The sequence below is a fragment of the Thamnophis sirtalis genome, unplaced genomic scaffold, assembly GCF_051295495.1.
Source record: "Thamnophis sirtalis isolate CommonGarterSnake01/CBP01778 unplaced genomic scaffold, rThaSir2_p1.2 scaffold_5, whole genome shotgun sequence".
Classification (NCBI taxonomy): Eukaryota; Metazoa; Chordata; class Lepidosauria; order Squamata; family Natricidae; genus Thamnophis; species Thamnophis sirtalis.
In genome coordinates this window covers 53,398,625-53,417,708 of record NW_028261385.1, presented here as the reverse complement: position 1 = coordinate 53,417,708, position 19,084 = coordinate 53,398,625, and the positions used below count along the sequence as shown (strand labels likewise).

Here is a 19,084-nt window from a genome sequence, read left to right as displayed (position 1 = left end):
ATTTAGCAACATAATTTTGGGCTCAATTGTGATTGTGACTCGAGGACTACCTGTAACTTCCTGGACTGCATAAAGTATTACAATCTAAAATCATAGTTAGTTTACAGATTTCAAATGATTCTTCAAGAGCATCAAATCTATGAGGAAAAATGTTTGAAGTATTAAAGTATGAAAGGCCTATTGTTGCTTGGAAATTCTGTTCTCCCTTCCACAAATAAAAAATATAATGAAGATTTGTTATACATGCAGTTTTAAACCAGGAATATTTGTCTACTGTGTAAAAGAAACTATATACAAGTAAGGCAACTATGTAACAAATTAAAATAAGGAGTTAGTTGTCATGGTTATAAAAAAAATAAAAAGGTAAATAAAAAGACAACAATTAGGAAATATTCTGACTTACTAGGTATGGTTTGGGTGTGCTTCCATTATGTAGGCAACCTTTACAGTTTGTTTGATACAAACTTATATGCCCATCACCATCAACGATCCCAAACTAAAGAAAGTAGATACATGTTTTTACATTATATTAATATTTAATTGATTTCTTCATAGTTATGCTGCACCAGATGTGTGTGGATATGAATGTGTATTGTCATCAGCAATTCCTAGCATATCTGGAAGAACTGAATGCAAATGGAATTCACATGAACAAAAGCCTCTTCATTCATATATTCAAAATATATTTTTGTGTAACATATTTTACAGTATAAAACAATTGGATACAACTAGTTTAATATAAAATGTTTATGTATAAACAAGACATTGGAGTCTAATAAAGTATGACAAAAAAGAGATTTCATAGATCTCACTGAGCTATAATTTCACAACTGGAAAGATTCTGTATAATTTTGCTCATGAAATTGCATTTGCTAGTGGACAGGGTAAAGAACATCAAAAATGAAACAGGAAACATTTTTCTATGGGAGATATTTTTCCCTTGTGTTAAGTAATTTTGAAAAAATGTAAAAAAACCAATCTCTTTTTTTAATTCCTTACAAAACAAACTTCAATAGGTAATTACGAAAGATAGAAACACTGATATTGCAGTATGTGGGTGCATTTTGAAAGATTAAAAACCCTATCATATAGTGCAAAAGATAGTTTGCACTAAAATTGGGGAGCTTATGCAAATGATGCCATACCTTTATAAATAGACAATCCTTGTCATTTAAAAAGAAGAAAAAGAAAACTAGATATGTCTCTTATCCTATAATCGCTCTAGCTGTATAACAATCAACACTGTGTTAACAGCAAGGGCATATAATCAAAGCCTATTAATAATTAAACTTAGTTAAATCTTTAAATTTAATTACATATAATATTGTATGCCTATGTTGAGAGCCACTTTTGCCTAGTTGTTAAGGCACCAGGCTAAAAATATATGAGTTCTAGTCCTGCTTTAGGTATGAAAGCCTTAGGCATGATAAGTTAAAAGTCTAAATCTAGAAGAAAAGTTTTTTAGTAGCTTAATATTTTGGTTAAGGTTGTCTCAACGTGGAAGTGGAACCATGTTTCTCAATTCATTATTTGAATGATCAAATAATGATAATTGAAAATGAATGGTCAATCACTATTATTTGTACAATCAGTGATTAAAAAAAGCTAAAGAAAGTGCATTGGGATAGCACTGAAATTTTAGTTCAATGTTCTTTGATAGACACACAAACTTTAAATTTAGAGGATGTTATATTGAGTAAAAACAGAGATATTAGCTATTGGATTACTGTTGGGCAATAGCTAATGTCTAATGTATTATGTTTTCAAAAGAAAAAAATAAATGTAAATATTCATTTGTGATGTTTATAATAGTTGGATTATTTTTAATGGTTAAAAACCATATACATTCTGGAAAGAAACAACAAATGTATAAGCAATTTTTAAATGTATTGATCTATTTAGAAATCTCTAAATATTGTTATGATCCTTAATTAAAGGAATATAGAGCTATAAGTGACATTTAAATAGATTTTTTTTAAAATAAGAGATAAAAGGATGGTACCTTATTGCCTTGATAATTAAATCTCATCCGTGTAATTCTGGAGTTGCCACCCGATCGAAAGCATGCAAGTTGTTGAGAATGGCCCCATTCAAACATTCTTACACTGCCATCCTGGGCACCTGTCAAATCTGCAATAGAAAAATATATAATTTTGAAACTTAACGAAGAAAGGGGAAAAAAAGGAACTTACAACAAACCCCCCAAAGAATTGAAGAATTATTTTCAAGACAGATTAGGAATTATAATCATTTAGAAGTATACTCCTAAGTTATTAAAATAAACATTCTTCAATTTGTCCTTTTGGTTATACTTCTAGAAATAATAATATTTGGCTCTTTACTATTGAGGGCATACTTTGAATTGTATTACATTAAGGAGTTTTTAACTCATTCAAGCCCAGCCAAATCAAATACTATTGCAAAAAAATACAATTTCAAATAACTAACTGAAGTTGTCTATAATTTCAAAGATATTTAGACTTTTCTAGATTTCATCTAGAATTTTCTATCTTATGAATTACAACAAAGTTACAAATTAGAAATAAAACTTACAATATGGTAGTGTTGGGTGGGAAGCCATTCTTCTGACATTATTGAGATTCTTCTTGATCATCTATTAAATGTCCAAGATTAAAAGATCCATTTAGAATTATTCAGAAATATATTCATGTAACGTTATTAGTAGGGTAAAATGCAGACACTACTATGTTCACTTCCCTTCATGATTTGGGGTTTGAGTAATGGATGGCAATCAATGAAAATGAAACGCTTCCTACAGTGTTTATCCAAAGTTCATATCAACAGAATCTACATCCAGGTTCTTGGGAGCTTTTGGTCCATACATCTAAGGTTTGCTAAACACATACACTAGATTTCAATCTTACCTCTTTTCTTGCCAATTCCTTTCTGATTCCATTAAATTTATTGGAATATTCCTGTATATTGTAAGGTAAGTAAGACAAAGGCAGAAGCAGAGGCATGTAAGAGAGAGTTAAGCAAACTTTTACAAAAAAATAAGCAGGAGTGAAGAAACTATGTTTTTTGCATTTAATCACCCACAGAAGATTTAGGTGTGAAATATATTGGTTTGATAAAAATATTTATGTAATGAATCTTAGATGACAAAGCACAAATTGTAGCAAACACTAAGATATAGTAATTTAATTCATAATTGGATTTTTTTAATCAGTCTGTATTGTAAAATTATTTTTTCTAAAATGATATGTGAAAGATGTAAATAGAAATAAATAAATAGCAGTCCATCTGTTTAAAGTAAGGTTCATCTGATAAATTTTTTAAATGTATGTCAGCAATTTAATTATGTCTGTCTTTTTTTCTTTGATGTTATAACAGATTAAGATGACACTGAAGCTACGTTTTAGCGATTGAGCTATCATGCCTCTGATTTTAAGTGCTGGTTAGTGAAAACAAACAAAGGTTTTCAGGAATACTTATATGAGAAAATGATAAGACCTAAATGAAAAATTCACATGAGTTCCTAGTGAGAAAAGGAACATAGTACAATTAAAAACAAAATAGAGCTCAGGAGGGGGAGAAGTTTAAAGTTAGTTGGTAGAATCACTTGACTGAGGAAATATTGAAAAGCAAGAAGAATCAAATAAGATGTTGACTGTTGTCTGGTACACTTTTGTCAGATCCCTTCCACCTGTCTCCAAAATGGGTGTAACATCTATTTATTATGCCAGTTTACAGTAAGAATTACAGTTAGTTGTGATTTACTTTGAACACTCTACATGGTAGTATATAAATACTGATTATATTGTCTTACTAAAAGAAGTAAAAAAAAACTATATTACATAAAATCTGTTAAGCAATGAAATATACAACAGTAGTTTTGAGTATAAACGGGGATGATTAAGCTGTGAAATGCAGAGCAAGCTAAAAACATAATAATTGGCAGAGACTTAATAGAAGGTGGTCAATAAAATTGTGACTATAGACACATGTTGCAATTTAATTGTTTCTATTAAAACTCATGCATTTATTGTAACTTAGGTTGAAGAATACTTTGTCATTGCTGCAGGACAAAAATGTAAAAAATAAAAATGTAAGAGAGCTTTATGTTCTAATTTAAAAAATATTCTATATTGCATTTCATAAATCAATACATTATCTAACAGTGCATCAGAAACAATATCTTATTATAAAATACCAGCATAAAATCAACCTGTCACTTCAAAAATTCCAAAGATAAGAGTTATTAAAGCTTGAAGCATTGACAAATGTAACCAAAAGAAAGAAATAAGTCTCATCCAAATCAAAAGATAGTGACAATAACACTGAAAAATAGTGTAAAGGTGCATTGAAAGAAAGCAAAGAAAGGGTCAATTCCAGAAGGGTTTCTTATAAATCAAGTATCAAGGAAAGCATGAGAATTTATTTGTTTTGCTTCCTTTTTTCACTTAGTTTGTATATTGCCTGAGAAGAAAATACTAAAAAAGATAGGAAAACCCTCTCCTAGGTTTCACTTATACACAGAAGTTCTAAAAAGTAGTTTTAACATGTAACCTCACAAACAAAATTGTTCAAATAAACCACGTTAAGATTGATTTAAATTAAAATTCAAAGTATTTGTTAAATCCTAATAGATTATTTAGAAGTATATATCATAAATAAAATAAAAGCCATTGAAATATGTTTATGGTCATTATTATTTGATAATAAGTGACTCACCATAGCAGCACCCCTGCCAGTCTGAGTGCTGCCAAGCCATGGCATATTGATTGGTGTTCCAGGAGTGCTGTGTGTATAAGGAGTAGTTCCTTGAATGTTTCCCAAGTCATCACGAGTATGTATAACTAAGAAGTCATCAGCTCTATAAAACAAAATGTTCAAATGACTGAATATTGGTCATGAATTACTACCTACAAATATCATATTCTATTCTAATTTAAAGATGTTTAGCTACCTATATCCATGAATTCTCACTTGATATCACATGAGTTATTGGCACTAAGTTATCTGATTGGTGGCGCATTTGTACTTCAGACTTTCTTATAAGCTGTAATACCTATATAGCCAATCAATGGATGGTTCAAGTCATAGCCAGTTGAAGAGAAAAGAAATGCTGTCTGTCAGTCAAAAGAAATGTTTTTAATAGCACAGTAAGTCAAATCTAGTTATCAGGAAGTTAGGTTTAGTAAGACAAAGAGAAAGATGTATAAGCTGAAGTTTACTAAAGAAAAGGACATAAGACTTAAAAAGTTTTACAAAAAACTAGAAGATCGATCGTTATTTATAAGTATTTCAACAGGATATCATTAAATGTTCAATGTTAAGTCAATGTTAAGAATATTGGCAAAAAAATAAAATAAAAAGAAATACCCTTTAGCTTCCACTTCTATATCATCATCAACCCAAGTGTAGATCTGAGTTGCTAAAATTCCAGAAACATCCAGTTCTTGAATTTCATGGCTTGAGGCTATTGCAATACAATTCCTATTGGCCTAAAATGCATAAATACATGTTTATTTCACATCATCTGTCTATTGCCCCAATATGTATACCCAGACTCTAGGCAATGAACAAGGCATAAAATCAAGAATCAACTAAGGTAAAAGGACAAATATTTATACGATATGAAGAGAAACCAGAGAATCAACTAAGGTATATTCAAAGCAGAATTATACAAAGCTACAACAGGAACACAATCAACTTTGTCTAAAGGCACATTTGAACATTTTAAACAGTCTTACAAAATGTTGCAAAGGATGGAACCAAATACATTGGAGAAACACATTATCTTTTCTACTCCTGAAAAGGCCTATCACCTAACATTAAAGAGAGAATGGGCTCAGCAAGAATGGCAGATTAAATTTCAACAAGACAAGTCCCGATATATGCTTATTCCTGTACTATATAGGGCTTTTAAGTAACTACCAGCAATTTGAAGAGACACACAAGACTATTATCAACCTATGCAACTTTAAATTGACATTATTCTGTAATGGTGAGATTGTCACATCAGCAGTTTTTTTATAATATAATACATTATAAATATAATATTTAACATACATAATAATCTGAAATTAAAATAAGACTGCATAGCTGAGGTTTCTGAACTGTCTCCAAGGCGACATGAGATATGGATATGAGTTACAAAGAAAATTGTAACAACAGAGGGAAAGACGACACTGCTACTCGGAGGCTGGAAGTTTGTGTATTGGAAACAAAACACTATTACTTTCCTCACTGATTATTTTGGCTTGGCACTCCAAGGTCTCACTGTTTTCTCTATAGAGAGTGATAAGAAGAAAAGCATACAGATGTTCCTTTGAAGTATATCTTTAACCAGAGAAAAGTGAAAATAAGACTTATTATGAATTTATGCCTAATCTTGTAAAAGCCTTCCAAGCCAGAACAGCAGTGTTTGTCAGCTTCAGATAATGGCACAATCTCAATAGCAGAAAGAAACTTTGTTTGCAAAAGATATTGTTAGAAATTCAGAAATTATCAAACACATTTGACAGGACGGAGAAGAAGTTGGAAAATCTAGAGCATCTAACAGTAAAATATGATAAAGAAGTTGGAGATGTTTATCAAGTAGAAAAAGTGGAAGTTAGAATCCTAAAAACCGAAGAGAAAAATGACTACAAAGAAATTAAATCTGCTGATATCTATGGTGATTGGTTTGTGTCTGGAAATGGAAAGAGTGGAATATGGAAAGAGGAATTAAATGGAGGGGAACTCTACTTCAGATGGCAAGATACAGAAGAAGAAAAAATAAAAGAATTTAAGGATATAAAGAGAGAAATTTTGTTAGCAACATTGTTGAAAACACCACTGACAATTAAAGATAAGCTGATTAAGGAAACAGAAGAAGGGCATCGAAACTACATGAGAGACTTAATAAGCAATGAGTTGCAAAGAGGAGTCCATACAAGTTTGATTAAGGAGATGATTAGAGGACTGATACCACAAATGGCAGAAGACATGAGATTGTTTTGCTACTGGAAAGATACAGGTTGATAAATGAAAGGGTATAATCTAAAACTGGTTAAACTTAGTGAAATTTAGTGACAATATAGTTAAATAAATAATTGATAATGATAATAATGTATATATGTGTATTGCTATGATAGGTAATAATTGGATATGAATATTGAATGGTACCTATGAAAGGAAGATTAGAATTTTTTTTGGTTATATATAAACGTTAATAAAAAAAGAACTAAGTTAAATTTAGTTAAGTTTTGTTTATTAGGAGGAAAAATGTTATGATAAAGGACACAGTCAAATGAAGGAGGGATAATGATAACAATGTATATATATGCATGGGTACAACATAAGGAAAGTAGATGCAAATTGTAAACAGTGATTTGGAAAGGAGGATTAGAAATTTTTGTTACTAAATATTATGGATCTTTAGCCAGAATAGGCCATAAGGATTCAGTGTTATTGGAGGATATTAGAAATAGCAAATGAAATGCCAGTATGTGGTTAAGTTTTAAATCTTGATATATTTTATGATGGATTTTTAAACAATTATAGTCAAATGAAAATGGAGGTATGATGATGGTACTATGTATAAATATATCTGAGTTAAAATACTGAGTTAATATGAATTACGATTGATGACTGTGGAAGATATGCATGAAAGTCTTTGTAACCAACTGATACACTTTCTACAGTATATAAAGAAGGATTCTTTGTGTTGTGTCTGTGTTGAATAATAAAAATAAAAAAAATTATTTAAAAAAATTATCAGTTTTATAATCATTTTAACATAAATTACTTCCCACTTAAAATTTTCCATATAGTTTGACCACATTAATCTGTTTGTCCTGATGCTATTCTTTAATTTTGTGGATATATGTTTGCAATGTTTTAAATTTTTATATTTAATTTTTATGTTTATTATATTTTATATGTTTTTAATGTTCTACTTGTACATCACACAAGGTCCCTCTGTGAGGAAGGTGGATGGTTTCTAAATGTAAACAATAAAAATAAAAACTATACTTCAAGAAAGATTTCAGTACCCTTATAGAACCAAAAATCTTTATTACAAAGTAATAATTTAGTGTAGATCCTCTAGTTGGAAGTACAATAGAAGTTACTTCATACGGATGCAAGTTACAACATTTCAAAATATTTAAGGAATATTCCCCTGACCATTCCATTTGTCTATACCTTATTGACAGCAAAGGCAGTAATAATGTCAGACTCTTTATGGATGATTCTTGCTTTACTTCCAGGAGATCCTGCATCATGCTCTATCTGTGTTAAAAAGAAAAGACAAAAGGCAACATACACAATATAGCACAATGGTAAGGCTTTTCATCTTTTAGATCATGCTAAAACATATGATAATTATTAATCAGAAATATGTCTAGCCTAATTAAATATAATTATAAATTCAAGCTAGCCTAATAAAAACATTTTGGTGGGATCCTATCTCTATATAATCATTCATTCAGATTAAATTCAGTTCATTCATCTAAAAAAAACCCTCTAAAAATGGTAGTGAAAATTTCTAAAAGAAGCTGAAGTGAAGAAATATCTCATTTTTAACTCAGCACTGATCATGTAATTGCTTGGAATTTGAAAATTATTTGATATTTATTACATGTTATTTCAAAAAACCAGCAACTTCAAACCAGAACATTGTTAAGTGCAATATTTATTTATTTCATTTCTCTAGCCACTCATCTCAACAAGTGATTCTAGGTGGCATATATTATAAAAATATGAAGTAATAAAAAGCAATGCAGAATAAATGTACATGATCACTGAATAAAACTATTGCTACACATAATGATAAGCCAACATATGGGACTCTAAATACATTCTAATTCTATAATTAGGTCTTTATGGCCTTACAGAATATTGTACAATTCTGTCAAGGTATTCCTCAACTTACAACAATTGAGCCCCAAATTAAGCAATACTAAGCAAGACAGTTAAGTGAATTGTACCCCATTTTACAAACTTTTTTGCCATTTTTGTAAAGTGAATCACTGTGAATCAAATGGTTGTTAAGCAAATGTAGCTTTTTCCATTGACTTAGCTTGTAGGAAGCCAGCTGAGGAGGTTACAAATAATGATCACATGACAGTGCAACTGTCATAAATACATGCTAGTTGCCAAGCACCTGGATTTTCATCATATGGAGCCGAGGTGGCGCAGTGGTTAGGATGCAGTACTGCAGGCCACTTCAGCTGACTGTTATCTGCAGTTCAGCGGTTCTAATCTCACCGGCTCAAGGTTGACTCAGCCTTCCATCCTTCCGAGGTGGGTGAAATGAGGACCCAGACTGTGGGGGCAATTTGCTGACTCTGTAAACCGCTTAGAGAGGGCTGAAAGCCCTATGAAGCAGTATATAAGTCTAACTGCTAACTGCTATATGATGATGGGAATGCTGCAATGGTCATAAATGTGATAACTGGTCAAAAGTCACTTTTTTTAGTGCCATTGTAACTTTGAAAGGTCACTAAATGAATGGTACGTCAAGGAGTACCTGTACACTAGTATACTGCTTAGATTAAAAAGCCAGTTGATTGTAGATTTTAACAAATTTGGTTTGGTTAATATCTTACATATGAGGAAATAAAATATTGTCTAGAAAATGTTTTAGGATAATTAGTATACATCTCTTATTATTATGATACATACCTTATTGACTCCTGATTCTTCTCCTGAACTAGTTTTGGTAAATTCAGACTGGTCTTCTAATGACTAAATCCAAAAAGAAAAACAATAACAACAAAAAGAACTACATGAAAAATTTATAGGTTAATAATATGAAACAATATACAAGGTGAGCATATATAGTAGAATCCTTTTTTTTGAAAAGCTCAAATATTACACCTAAAGAGTCAAGATTAAACTATTAATCATAGTTTTGTATGTACAGTAGCTATGAAAAAAGGTAAGGGGCCGAGCTGACAAAATTATTGGTGTTTTCTGAAGATTAATTAGTTTACTTGGAATAAGCCTAGAAGATAATGCATGAGAACAGCAAAGTAATCAACCATATATTATTTTATATCATGTTATAGAGATAGCTAAAGTGATAAATATTTCTTTTTAATATTTAGTAATACAATTCAATGATTCAATAAACCATAGAGGAATGCAAATAGTTATGTGCAATACCTTCGCCTTTTCCATTACTAGAATCCTAGGGGAAATGTTTTGGAATTTATTTCTATAGAATAGTAGTAAAATTTTAAATTTGAAAAGAAATATTAGCTTAATTAAATTGAAATTAATGGATTTAAATTTCTACATAAACATAAACACTAACCTCATTTAAACACTTTCTTTTGGCAAATATGTTACTGATGAAGGTTTCTTGGACCATTTCTTGTTTAACAAGGTACTGCCAAAGTCTTTTTACGGATAATGCATAATGACTTTTGGATCTAAAAATGAGAATCATTTTTAACATGTGATATAATTTCAAACAAATACAAGTGATGAATTTGATATACATTAGTATACATATTGACAAAGCAGAAAATGGTAAAATCAGCAAGTTTAATGAGAAACAATAACTGCTTCATTCTAACAGGCATTTTGCTATGTACATGCTTCTTTAATAAAATCGTTAGCATTTTAGAGAGCGATGACATTTAGGTTGAAGATACCTATTGCAAATATTCCTCAGGCATAGTAAGAAAATGGCATAAGTATAAGTAAAACATATCTGATATTATACAGTACATCATCTATTTTATTATTCTAAAAAATAATTTCTATAGTTGTAATAAGTAGAACATAGGTAGAGTTTGCTAATCATACTGAATCATTTTACTGAGGAACTGCAAAAAGGTTTGCATATGTGATATGATGAATTTATAACATGGAAGATGAGGATGGTTGCAAGACTGAAGAAAGTTACTCAAATAATATATTTTATAAGGCAACATACATAATCTTCATCTTTTCTGTTCAGCTCGCATTAATAGCAATTATTGGACAATTTTAGAAGTAAATGGTCACAGAATATTTGGGAAGAAATAATTAAAACTTGGTTTTCCCAAGCAGCTGTTTTTTACTGATAGCTATTGATTAATGAGCCAAGGTGGCGCAGTGGTTAAATGCAGCACTGCAGGCTACTGCTAGATCAGCAGTTCAGCGGTTCAAATCTCACCGGCTCAGGGTTGACTCAGCCTTCCATCCTTCCGAGGTGGGTAAAATGAGGACCCAGATTGTTGGGGGCAATATGCTGACTCTCTGTAAACCGCTTAGAGAGGGCTGAAAGCCCTATGAAGCGGTATATAAGTCTACTGCTATTGCTATTGCTATTGCTAATGGCTGAGGTTGAAAGCATGACTCAGGTTTCAAATTAGTATATTTAGAATATTAGTGTGGTTAAAGAATGTTACCCACAAAACTCATATTTAATCCTTAAAATAGCAATAGCACTTAAACTTATGTACTGCTTCACAATACTTTACAGCCCTCTATAAGTGGTTTACAGAGTCAGCATATTGCCCTCAACAATCTGGGTCCTCATTTTACCGACCTCAGAAAGATGGAAGGCTGAGTCAACCTTGAGCAGGTGAGAATCAAATTACTTGCAGGCAGCAGAATTAGCTGGCAACACTGCATTCTAACCATTGTGCCACCATGGTTGAAAGCTCACTGAGAGATTCTGAACTAATCTCTTTAGCTCTTAACTCATCCTTCTTTACATGGCTACTGCTGTTTTATATATTTTTCTTGATATTTCTATATAAAAGTTACCCAAAGCATGATGTAATCTATTTTGCTGTACATAATTTAAAAAGATTCACAAGAATTAAAGAAGTTTCCAAGAATTAAAGAAGCTTCTAGAGAACACAAGATATTACCCAACAAATTTAAAGTTTTACAAAGAAAATTGTCTATGTTGTCAGTAAGAGAAGAAGAAATAAAAATGAATGAGACAAACTCAAAAAAACTGAGTTTGCAAGAAATCAAGAAAATGCTAAAATACCAATTATGAAAGGAAAAAGGAAATAAAATGATATTAAAATTACAAGAAAAATAAAAGTTATAATAAGGTGAACATAAATGAAAAAATAATTTATCAATGATTCTAATTTATATAAAGGACAAGTAATTTCCCTGGAGAAAATGGATAAATAGTTAACAAAGTAACATTTATTAAAGATTACAGAGAAACACAGCTTTTGAACTGACATATGATAATAAGGGAAGTTTGTGGAATTATAAAAGAAACTAAAACCTGGAAAGATACCTGGATTTGGGGGGGGGGGGCGGAGAATATCTAGACCAGTGATGGGTAACCTTTTTGGTGCCGAGTGCCCAAAGTGTGCACGTGAAACCCCAAAACGCAATGCATTTTCCCTTCTTGCATGCATGTGCGTCCCCTGTACATGTGCCCCGTCCACCCTCGCCAATTTTTGGTTTCCAGGCTCTGTGTGTGTGTGTGTGTGTTTTCATACACAAACACAGAGCAAACAATAGGAAATAATAGAGAACTTGATAAATCTTGGCAAACATTAAGTCCTACATTTTATTTATAAATTCTGAGAGAGAGCATATTGGTAAGCCAAAGTAATTGCACCAAAATATCTATTTTTTTTTCTTGTGGGAATCACTCAAAGCATATTAACCTTTTGGAGGTTTTGTCATGGAAACTCAAAGCCAATTTTTCCCTCTTAACTGTACCCATGGTTGTTCTTGATGGAAAACTTGCTTATCATTTTCAAGGCCCTAGTTTGATATATCTCTTATGTTTTCTTTTAGTTACTTAATCAAAGCTTAATAAGTTGCATTATTTGTGACAATGAAAAGTTAAAAAATGTACAAATGGCAGAGCTAAATTGTGAATTTGTGAATGAAAAATAAGCATTTCCAAGTGATTCCATATACTTCACTAAATAGTAGATAAGAAATGTAACAAAATTTATTCTGTTCAAGGTATAACCTTACTTGAAAGGAGTGTTTGTTGGCTCTAGCAAAGCTTTGTGGCGAAGTAATGCAGGGCCTGAAGATGAGGCATCTTGTAAAATGTGAATAGAAATAAAGTTTTCTGGTGGACCTCCATGCATTTCAAGTCGTCTGAGAAGAACCTGCTCCCACCGCTGAAGAGCCTTTAGAACTGCATGGCATAACGGCGAACAAACTGGAAGTTCTAAGGACAGATATTTTTTTATTCAGTATTTTCTTTAAAGTATATTCTCTGAATGTTTTATACTACATAATTTTTACAACTGTTGCTGTTGTCAGAACATTAATAACACTAGACATGTTTTCTCATTAAGGTGAACTTTAGAACTTCAGAAGTAAATATCCAAAATTGAAGTTAGCAAACATATTATTGAATGAAAAACAATGTAAGAATTCTTCAGACTAAACAGAAACACTTTACTGAGTTAAAATAGGACCTAGTTTCTCATTAAGTATGCACAGGTTGTCTGCATCAGCTATTAATAGAATGTCCTAAAGAAAAATAAATTTACCCAATTCCTAGCAGCTCTTGAACTAGAAACATCGCCATCTGCAGCAGTATTGCCAAGAGAAAGGGAGAAATGCTTATTTCTCACCTCATCTCACCCACCCCATCCCACACTGCATGAATTGTGAAACTGTTTGTGAATTGGCAGTTGTGTCTGAAAAGTGTCTGCTGAAATTGATAAGAGAATAAATAGGCAGCACATTTGAATTTAAATGACTGCAGTTAATATATTCTTACAATCTATTATCATATACATATATCAGATATCAGATGTTCTGAATTTTACTGACAAAGTTCCATTTTGGCTGTTATCGTTCTGAAAGATCCCCAGATGAAAAACATGCATTACAAATTTGGTATTATATTTCAAATCAAAACTGGATCATTTCAAATGACACAACTAATAAAAGACTTCCCATTTACTCAAAATATCTGGCATACAGTACATCTAGTTTAAATGAATGCAGAGATATGCACATATAAAAACAGACAATGTCCAACAATGGTCAAAAATATATTAATTACCTGTAAGATCATGTCCAGCCAATGGGTAGAAACTTTTCAAGTTACGGAGAACAAGCTGAACCATGGCCAAGCGCATCAATGACCAACTAAATAACAAAAAATATGTTATTGTTTTTCCAGGAATTTGCATGTTGCTGAGGACCGAAAATATTTTGTATTTAACTATTTAGCTAATACTTGTTTTCCTTTTTCTCTTATTACTTAAACATATTTATTACAAGGCATTCTAAAATCATTTTAAGAGAAAAAAAGGATACAAATAATTAATATTTTATTTTAAATTTAACCCTAATTATAATGCTTTTGCAATCTTCTTCCCCATATATACTTAAAGTAGCTGTTCAAACGTTCTTTGGATAAAACATTATAATTAAGCAAGGTTACTCCTGAGATAAGATTTGAACAATGACTATCTAATTCACACCATATACTTTTAGTTACTACTCTAAAAATGAGTTTACATGCAAATTTTAGGAAGGACCCAGGTATTTTTTCTATTATTATTTGAACATACAAAGTTGGATTGCTGTCAGTTATTCACACTTGCTCTTTCTGGAAAACCTGACAGTAAAGACTAGATTTTTTATAGTTCCTGCTGCATAGAATAAATATTAATCCAAAATAAATGTAAATTTAAATCTAGATTTCAGGAATTCTGCAAATGTAAGACATTCTGTCCTTCCCATTTAAAATGTGGTTTTAAATTTGTTTTGAATTTTATTTCAAATGAAATGATTTTATTTTATAAAGTTTTAATATATATATATATTTAAAAATATACATTAAAGTATAATTATTGAAAGTGTCTATTTAATTCTTGCCCAATCCTAACTCTAATAAAATCATTAGTCTGATCCATGGAATAGGGGATGGAAGTCACACCAATATATTAATAATTTTAAGAAATCATAGCTTTGGTAAAGAATTATATAATTTCTTCTGCAATTATATATTGCAATTTATGCCTATGCTAAACTAGAACCTGAGTTTTGCACCCTAGTTTTCTTTAGCGAACACTGTAATGTGTTTCATTTGCAGGATTCAAGGAAAATATACAATGCATTGGTGAATTATCAAATGCTTTAGAAGGATTTCTTCTGACTAGTCTGCTGTCAAAACCAAAAGACAGGGAAAACTCTAAATTAGTAGCATCATACAATACATGACTTAATGTAAGATGAATGAAAACATGCCTACATGTTGAATTGTGTAAAGAAAAAACTATAGATACAAGTCAGTAATAATTTATACCTAAATGAATTTGAGTTAGAATGTTCCTGAAGTTTTGAATCTGATAAGAATGCTCCATCTTCATCTTCATCACTGCTGTCCTGACTTTCTTCTGAATCATATTCAAATCTAGTTTGGGATGCTGCAAGATATGGCTAAAAGAAGAAAACAGATTAAGAAAAAATTGTTGAAGTGTTACTATTTTGCTTATCAGAATAAGAAAAATGCTAGCCTTTATCTTACCTTTATACTGAATTGGCATTTTATGCATTTCTAAGGTGGTATTATTGTATTTATTTATTAAATTTATAGGATATATACATGTAAGAATGCAAGATTAATCCTTATATATCTCAGCAGAGAGTAGGATATTATTTGAAAAGATTATCATTTGTAGGTGCACAAGTTTGAAGAAGGAGCTGACAGAGATAGATTTGTGAAGGAACAGTAGGACAAGTTTTATTTCCAACAACATAAAAAATACCTTTGCTATAAAGTAGTCCCAAATACTAAGTTCAGGAGGAATAAATTTCTCTTTGTAAATTGAAGTATCTTGTTCTTTTCCAGGTAAATTAGTAGGTGAATTTTCTTTTGATGATGATTTTGATGTCAGTCTAAACCGCTTATTTTGCTTCTCACCATCATCTATAGGAGAAGAGGCTACAAAAAATTACATTCATTTTTATAGGAAATGAAACTTATCAAATAAATAATATCATCTTCACCTTTCCTATCAATTATAACCTACTTGCTTAATTATAACAAAAACAAACAAAAACTATCAATCAATGCCTGTTATGTTTCATTATTGCAATTAAACAGCATGGCTAACTTTTATTCCCACTTGTAACTTTTTGGTTACGTTTGCAACAAAATTTGAATGATTATTTTTGCATAAATCTTGAGAATGGAAATATTCAATGCTCATACTACAAATATATATTAAATTTTATAAAAATGCATTATAATAGAAAATATAAACATATAAGGAGTATATAAGTTTTGTCCGTTTTCACTGATCTCTATTAGGTCTATGTATAAGCATTTCTACTGAAAATAAATGTTATTTCAAAATAGTTGTCATCAAACTATTTAATATATAAAGATGAAAATCTCACTTACCTTAATGCTAAAGATATATCAAATATTACATATTACAGTTCAAAGTCTTTTAGCCAGAACAAGCATGCACATGCATTGCTTACTATGGAACATTAGTTTTTCAACTAAATAAAATAAAACTTACTCTTATATTGAAATGGAGGCACAAAATAATAAGCTGAACAAAATGTTACATGATACAGAGACTGAAAAAAAATCTGTTTATCTCTAATTCCCATTCAATCTTCCCTATTAGGAAATAAATTTGCTATTTAAGCGGGCAATATTATTAACCCATAAATTATAAAATTATCAAACAACTTTAAACATATTATTAAAAAATGAAAATACCACTTTATTTTTTAAGAAATGCACTTTAAACATGGTTTACCATTTTATTTTGAAGTTATAAGAACTCTTGCGGTATAAAGGTGTGGAACGGTTTATCTTTGTCAAAGACAAAAATGTTTTTTAAAATGTGTGGGGTACAAATGTAACACCTATCTATCTTAAAGCAAATGTTTCTTTCCAAGAATTCTGTTAATAGCTTTCCATAACAATCATATGACCACCTGAAATGACAATTTGGTTTAAGTACTTGCAGATCAGTGCTATATTTACTTGACATGATCTTTGACTCTGTCATTTTGAGAGGAAGAATTAAGGATGTGTGAAATCAAAATGTTTTGTCTTTCTAAAAGAAAGACAAAACAGATGATGAAAAAACTTCCGAGTTATGGTCCCAAGCCTACAGAGATTGCACAAAGCAATTCAGTCAAATACTATTCCAAATACTAAAATATAAATAATTTAAAAAGCATTCTGAAATGACACTCCCTTAGTATCAAAACCCATAAACTGTATCATGTTTTGCACAAGCAGCAACATTTTGAGCATTCCACAGCTTGCAATGGAAAGTTGCAACAGTCATCACAATATGCATTCCATTTAGCCATTTGAAATTCCAAACAGGTTGACCTAATTTTAATTGAATGATGTCACAGAATTATTTTGGTATGGCATGACTTTTTTAATATATTGGGAAGAAATAGAATTACATTAAAATGTGGATTTTTAAAAAAGTACTGTATTTTTCGGACTATAAGACACACTGGTGTATAAGACGCACCAAGATTTCGAAAAGGTAAGTAAGAAAAAAAAGTTTTTGTTGTCCCTCGCCCCAGGAGCACTCTGCAGGCTTCAGCAGGGCTGAGAAAAGGCAAAAATGAGATGCAGGGGCCAGACTTCGGGAGGCCAAAAAATGGCTATATTCAGTGTATAAGACGCAGCAATATTTCCACGCTCTTTAGGGCGGGGGGAAAGGTGTGTTTTATACTCCAAAAAATATAGTGATCTACAAATTTATTCTGTAAACTGTTTTTACTTGAAAGAATGGTATATATGCAATATTTTAAATGGATATATATTTCCAGTTAAAAGGTAGCATTATTACTGAAATATTTGCTTGCAATATAATTTGTAAATCTGAATATACTGTATCCTTCTGTAATCTATCATCTTTTTACAAATGTCCTATTTATTTCACAAAATAGTAAGGTATGCAACTCATACAGAATCCATGCTAATTTATTTGGTAATAACGTATTTAAAATTTTTCATTTACATAAAACAAAGATTTTTACCATGATATTTTCTTTCTTACTACAATTTAATTCTCAGGAAATTATTTTATATAGGTTTTCAAAGAGGATGCTATCATTTAAAGGTGTTATTCTTACATTTAAACTATTCAATGGCCTATTTTTATATGTTTTTAAATTTCAAACCTGACCTCCCTGAAACTTTATTGAATTGTTTAAAGCTTTTAGCACTTAAACAGGTTTTCTGGGTACAAAAGAGGTCTGTTTTTTAGCACTTCAATCAAATAAATTGAAGAATTAATATAATAGCTAAACTAATCAGAGAACAGCTACTGACCCATAATGAATATACACTTTGTAATAAATCATTATAATTAATTACTGGTATAATATTTATTTGTCATATAGACTGCCTGAATGAATTCTGAATATTGATTTTGTTTCACCACTACTTCTCTACAATATCTACATAGAATCACCCAATAATTGTTTCCATGAAATAAGACACTGTATATTCCTTTGGCAACATCTGACCGGTAGTATGAAAATGCTTAAGCCTATAGCAGGGAAATGGCCTTAATAAGGGGGAAACATTTTTGTAGGTTATACAAACTAATTTTCTTTCTCCAGATTCTCTTTTATTAAATTTACAACTGTTTCAACTGTTAATTCCATTTTTATTTCGAACATAGTTACTTTGGTGTTTGACACATTAATTTTCAGAGTCATGTTCCTCCTTGCATTGTACATTCTAACATGTATTGCAAATTATTTGGGTTTACAGCCAACAACATGGCATAAATTACATACTAAAATACAAACACATTCGTACTCCACCCAATACACTTCTGATATGCGCACAAGCTTCTACATTCCTTATTTATTCATCCACAATTGCATTATGCAACCAGGGAGACATCACATATCCTTGTTTCTTTCCTTCCACAATAATGAACCATTCACTCAGCATTCCTATGATTCTTATGCATGCTTTACTTTTTTCACATATTATTCTTATCAAGTTGAGCAAGCAATCTTCAGTCCATATTCTCATAAATCTTCAAGTTTATTCACATACTTTCTTTGAATCAAGTAACATATTTTTCAATTATTGCTGAAGGACAAAAAAAATGATCTATGCATCCTCTCCACAAAATAAAGCCTCATTTCACTCCCAAAATATTGCTCATGG

At 30.8% G+C, this 19,084-nt stretch overlaps 1 protein-coding gene across 1 annotated transcript in view; it reads right to left on the bottom strand.

Moving 5' to 3' along the window:
• The window catches only part of DMXL1 (Dmx like 1), an 84,153-nt gene that overhangs the window by 7,386 nt on the left and 57,683 nt on the right, over window positions 1-19,084 (bottom strand). Inside the window, exons 30-42 of the mRNA XM_087715836.1 lie at window positions 15,675-15,835; window positions 15,212-15,345; window positions 13,961-14,046; window positions 12,910-13,111; window positions 10,271-10,388; window positions 9,637-9,699; window positions 8,155-8,241; window positions 5,347-5,468; window positions 4,696-4,837; window positions 2,886-2,936; window positions 2,554-2,614; window positions 2,003-2,130; window positions 404-496 (exon numbers count right to left, since the gene is read on the bottom strand). Coding sequence (XP_087571962.1) covers window positions 404-496; window positions 2,003-2,130; window positions 2,554-2,614; window positions 2,886-2,936; window positions 4,696-4,837; window positions 5,347-5,468; window positions 8,155-8,241; window positions 9,637-9,699; window positions 10,271-10,388; window positions 12,910-13,111; window positions 13,961-14,046; window positions 15,212-15,345; window positions 15,675-15,835 — 1,448 coding nt within the window. The remainder of the gene's footprint in view (window positions 1-403; window positions 497-2,002; window positions 2,131-2,553; window positions 2,615-2,885; window positions 2,937-4,695; window positions 4,838-5,346; window positions 5,469-8,154; window positions 8,242-9,636; window positions 9,700-10,270; window positions 10,389-12,909; window positions 13,112-13,960; window positions 14,047-15,211; window positions 15,346-15,674; window positions 15,836-19,084) is intronic.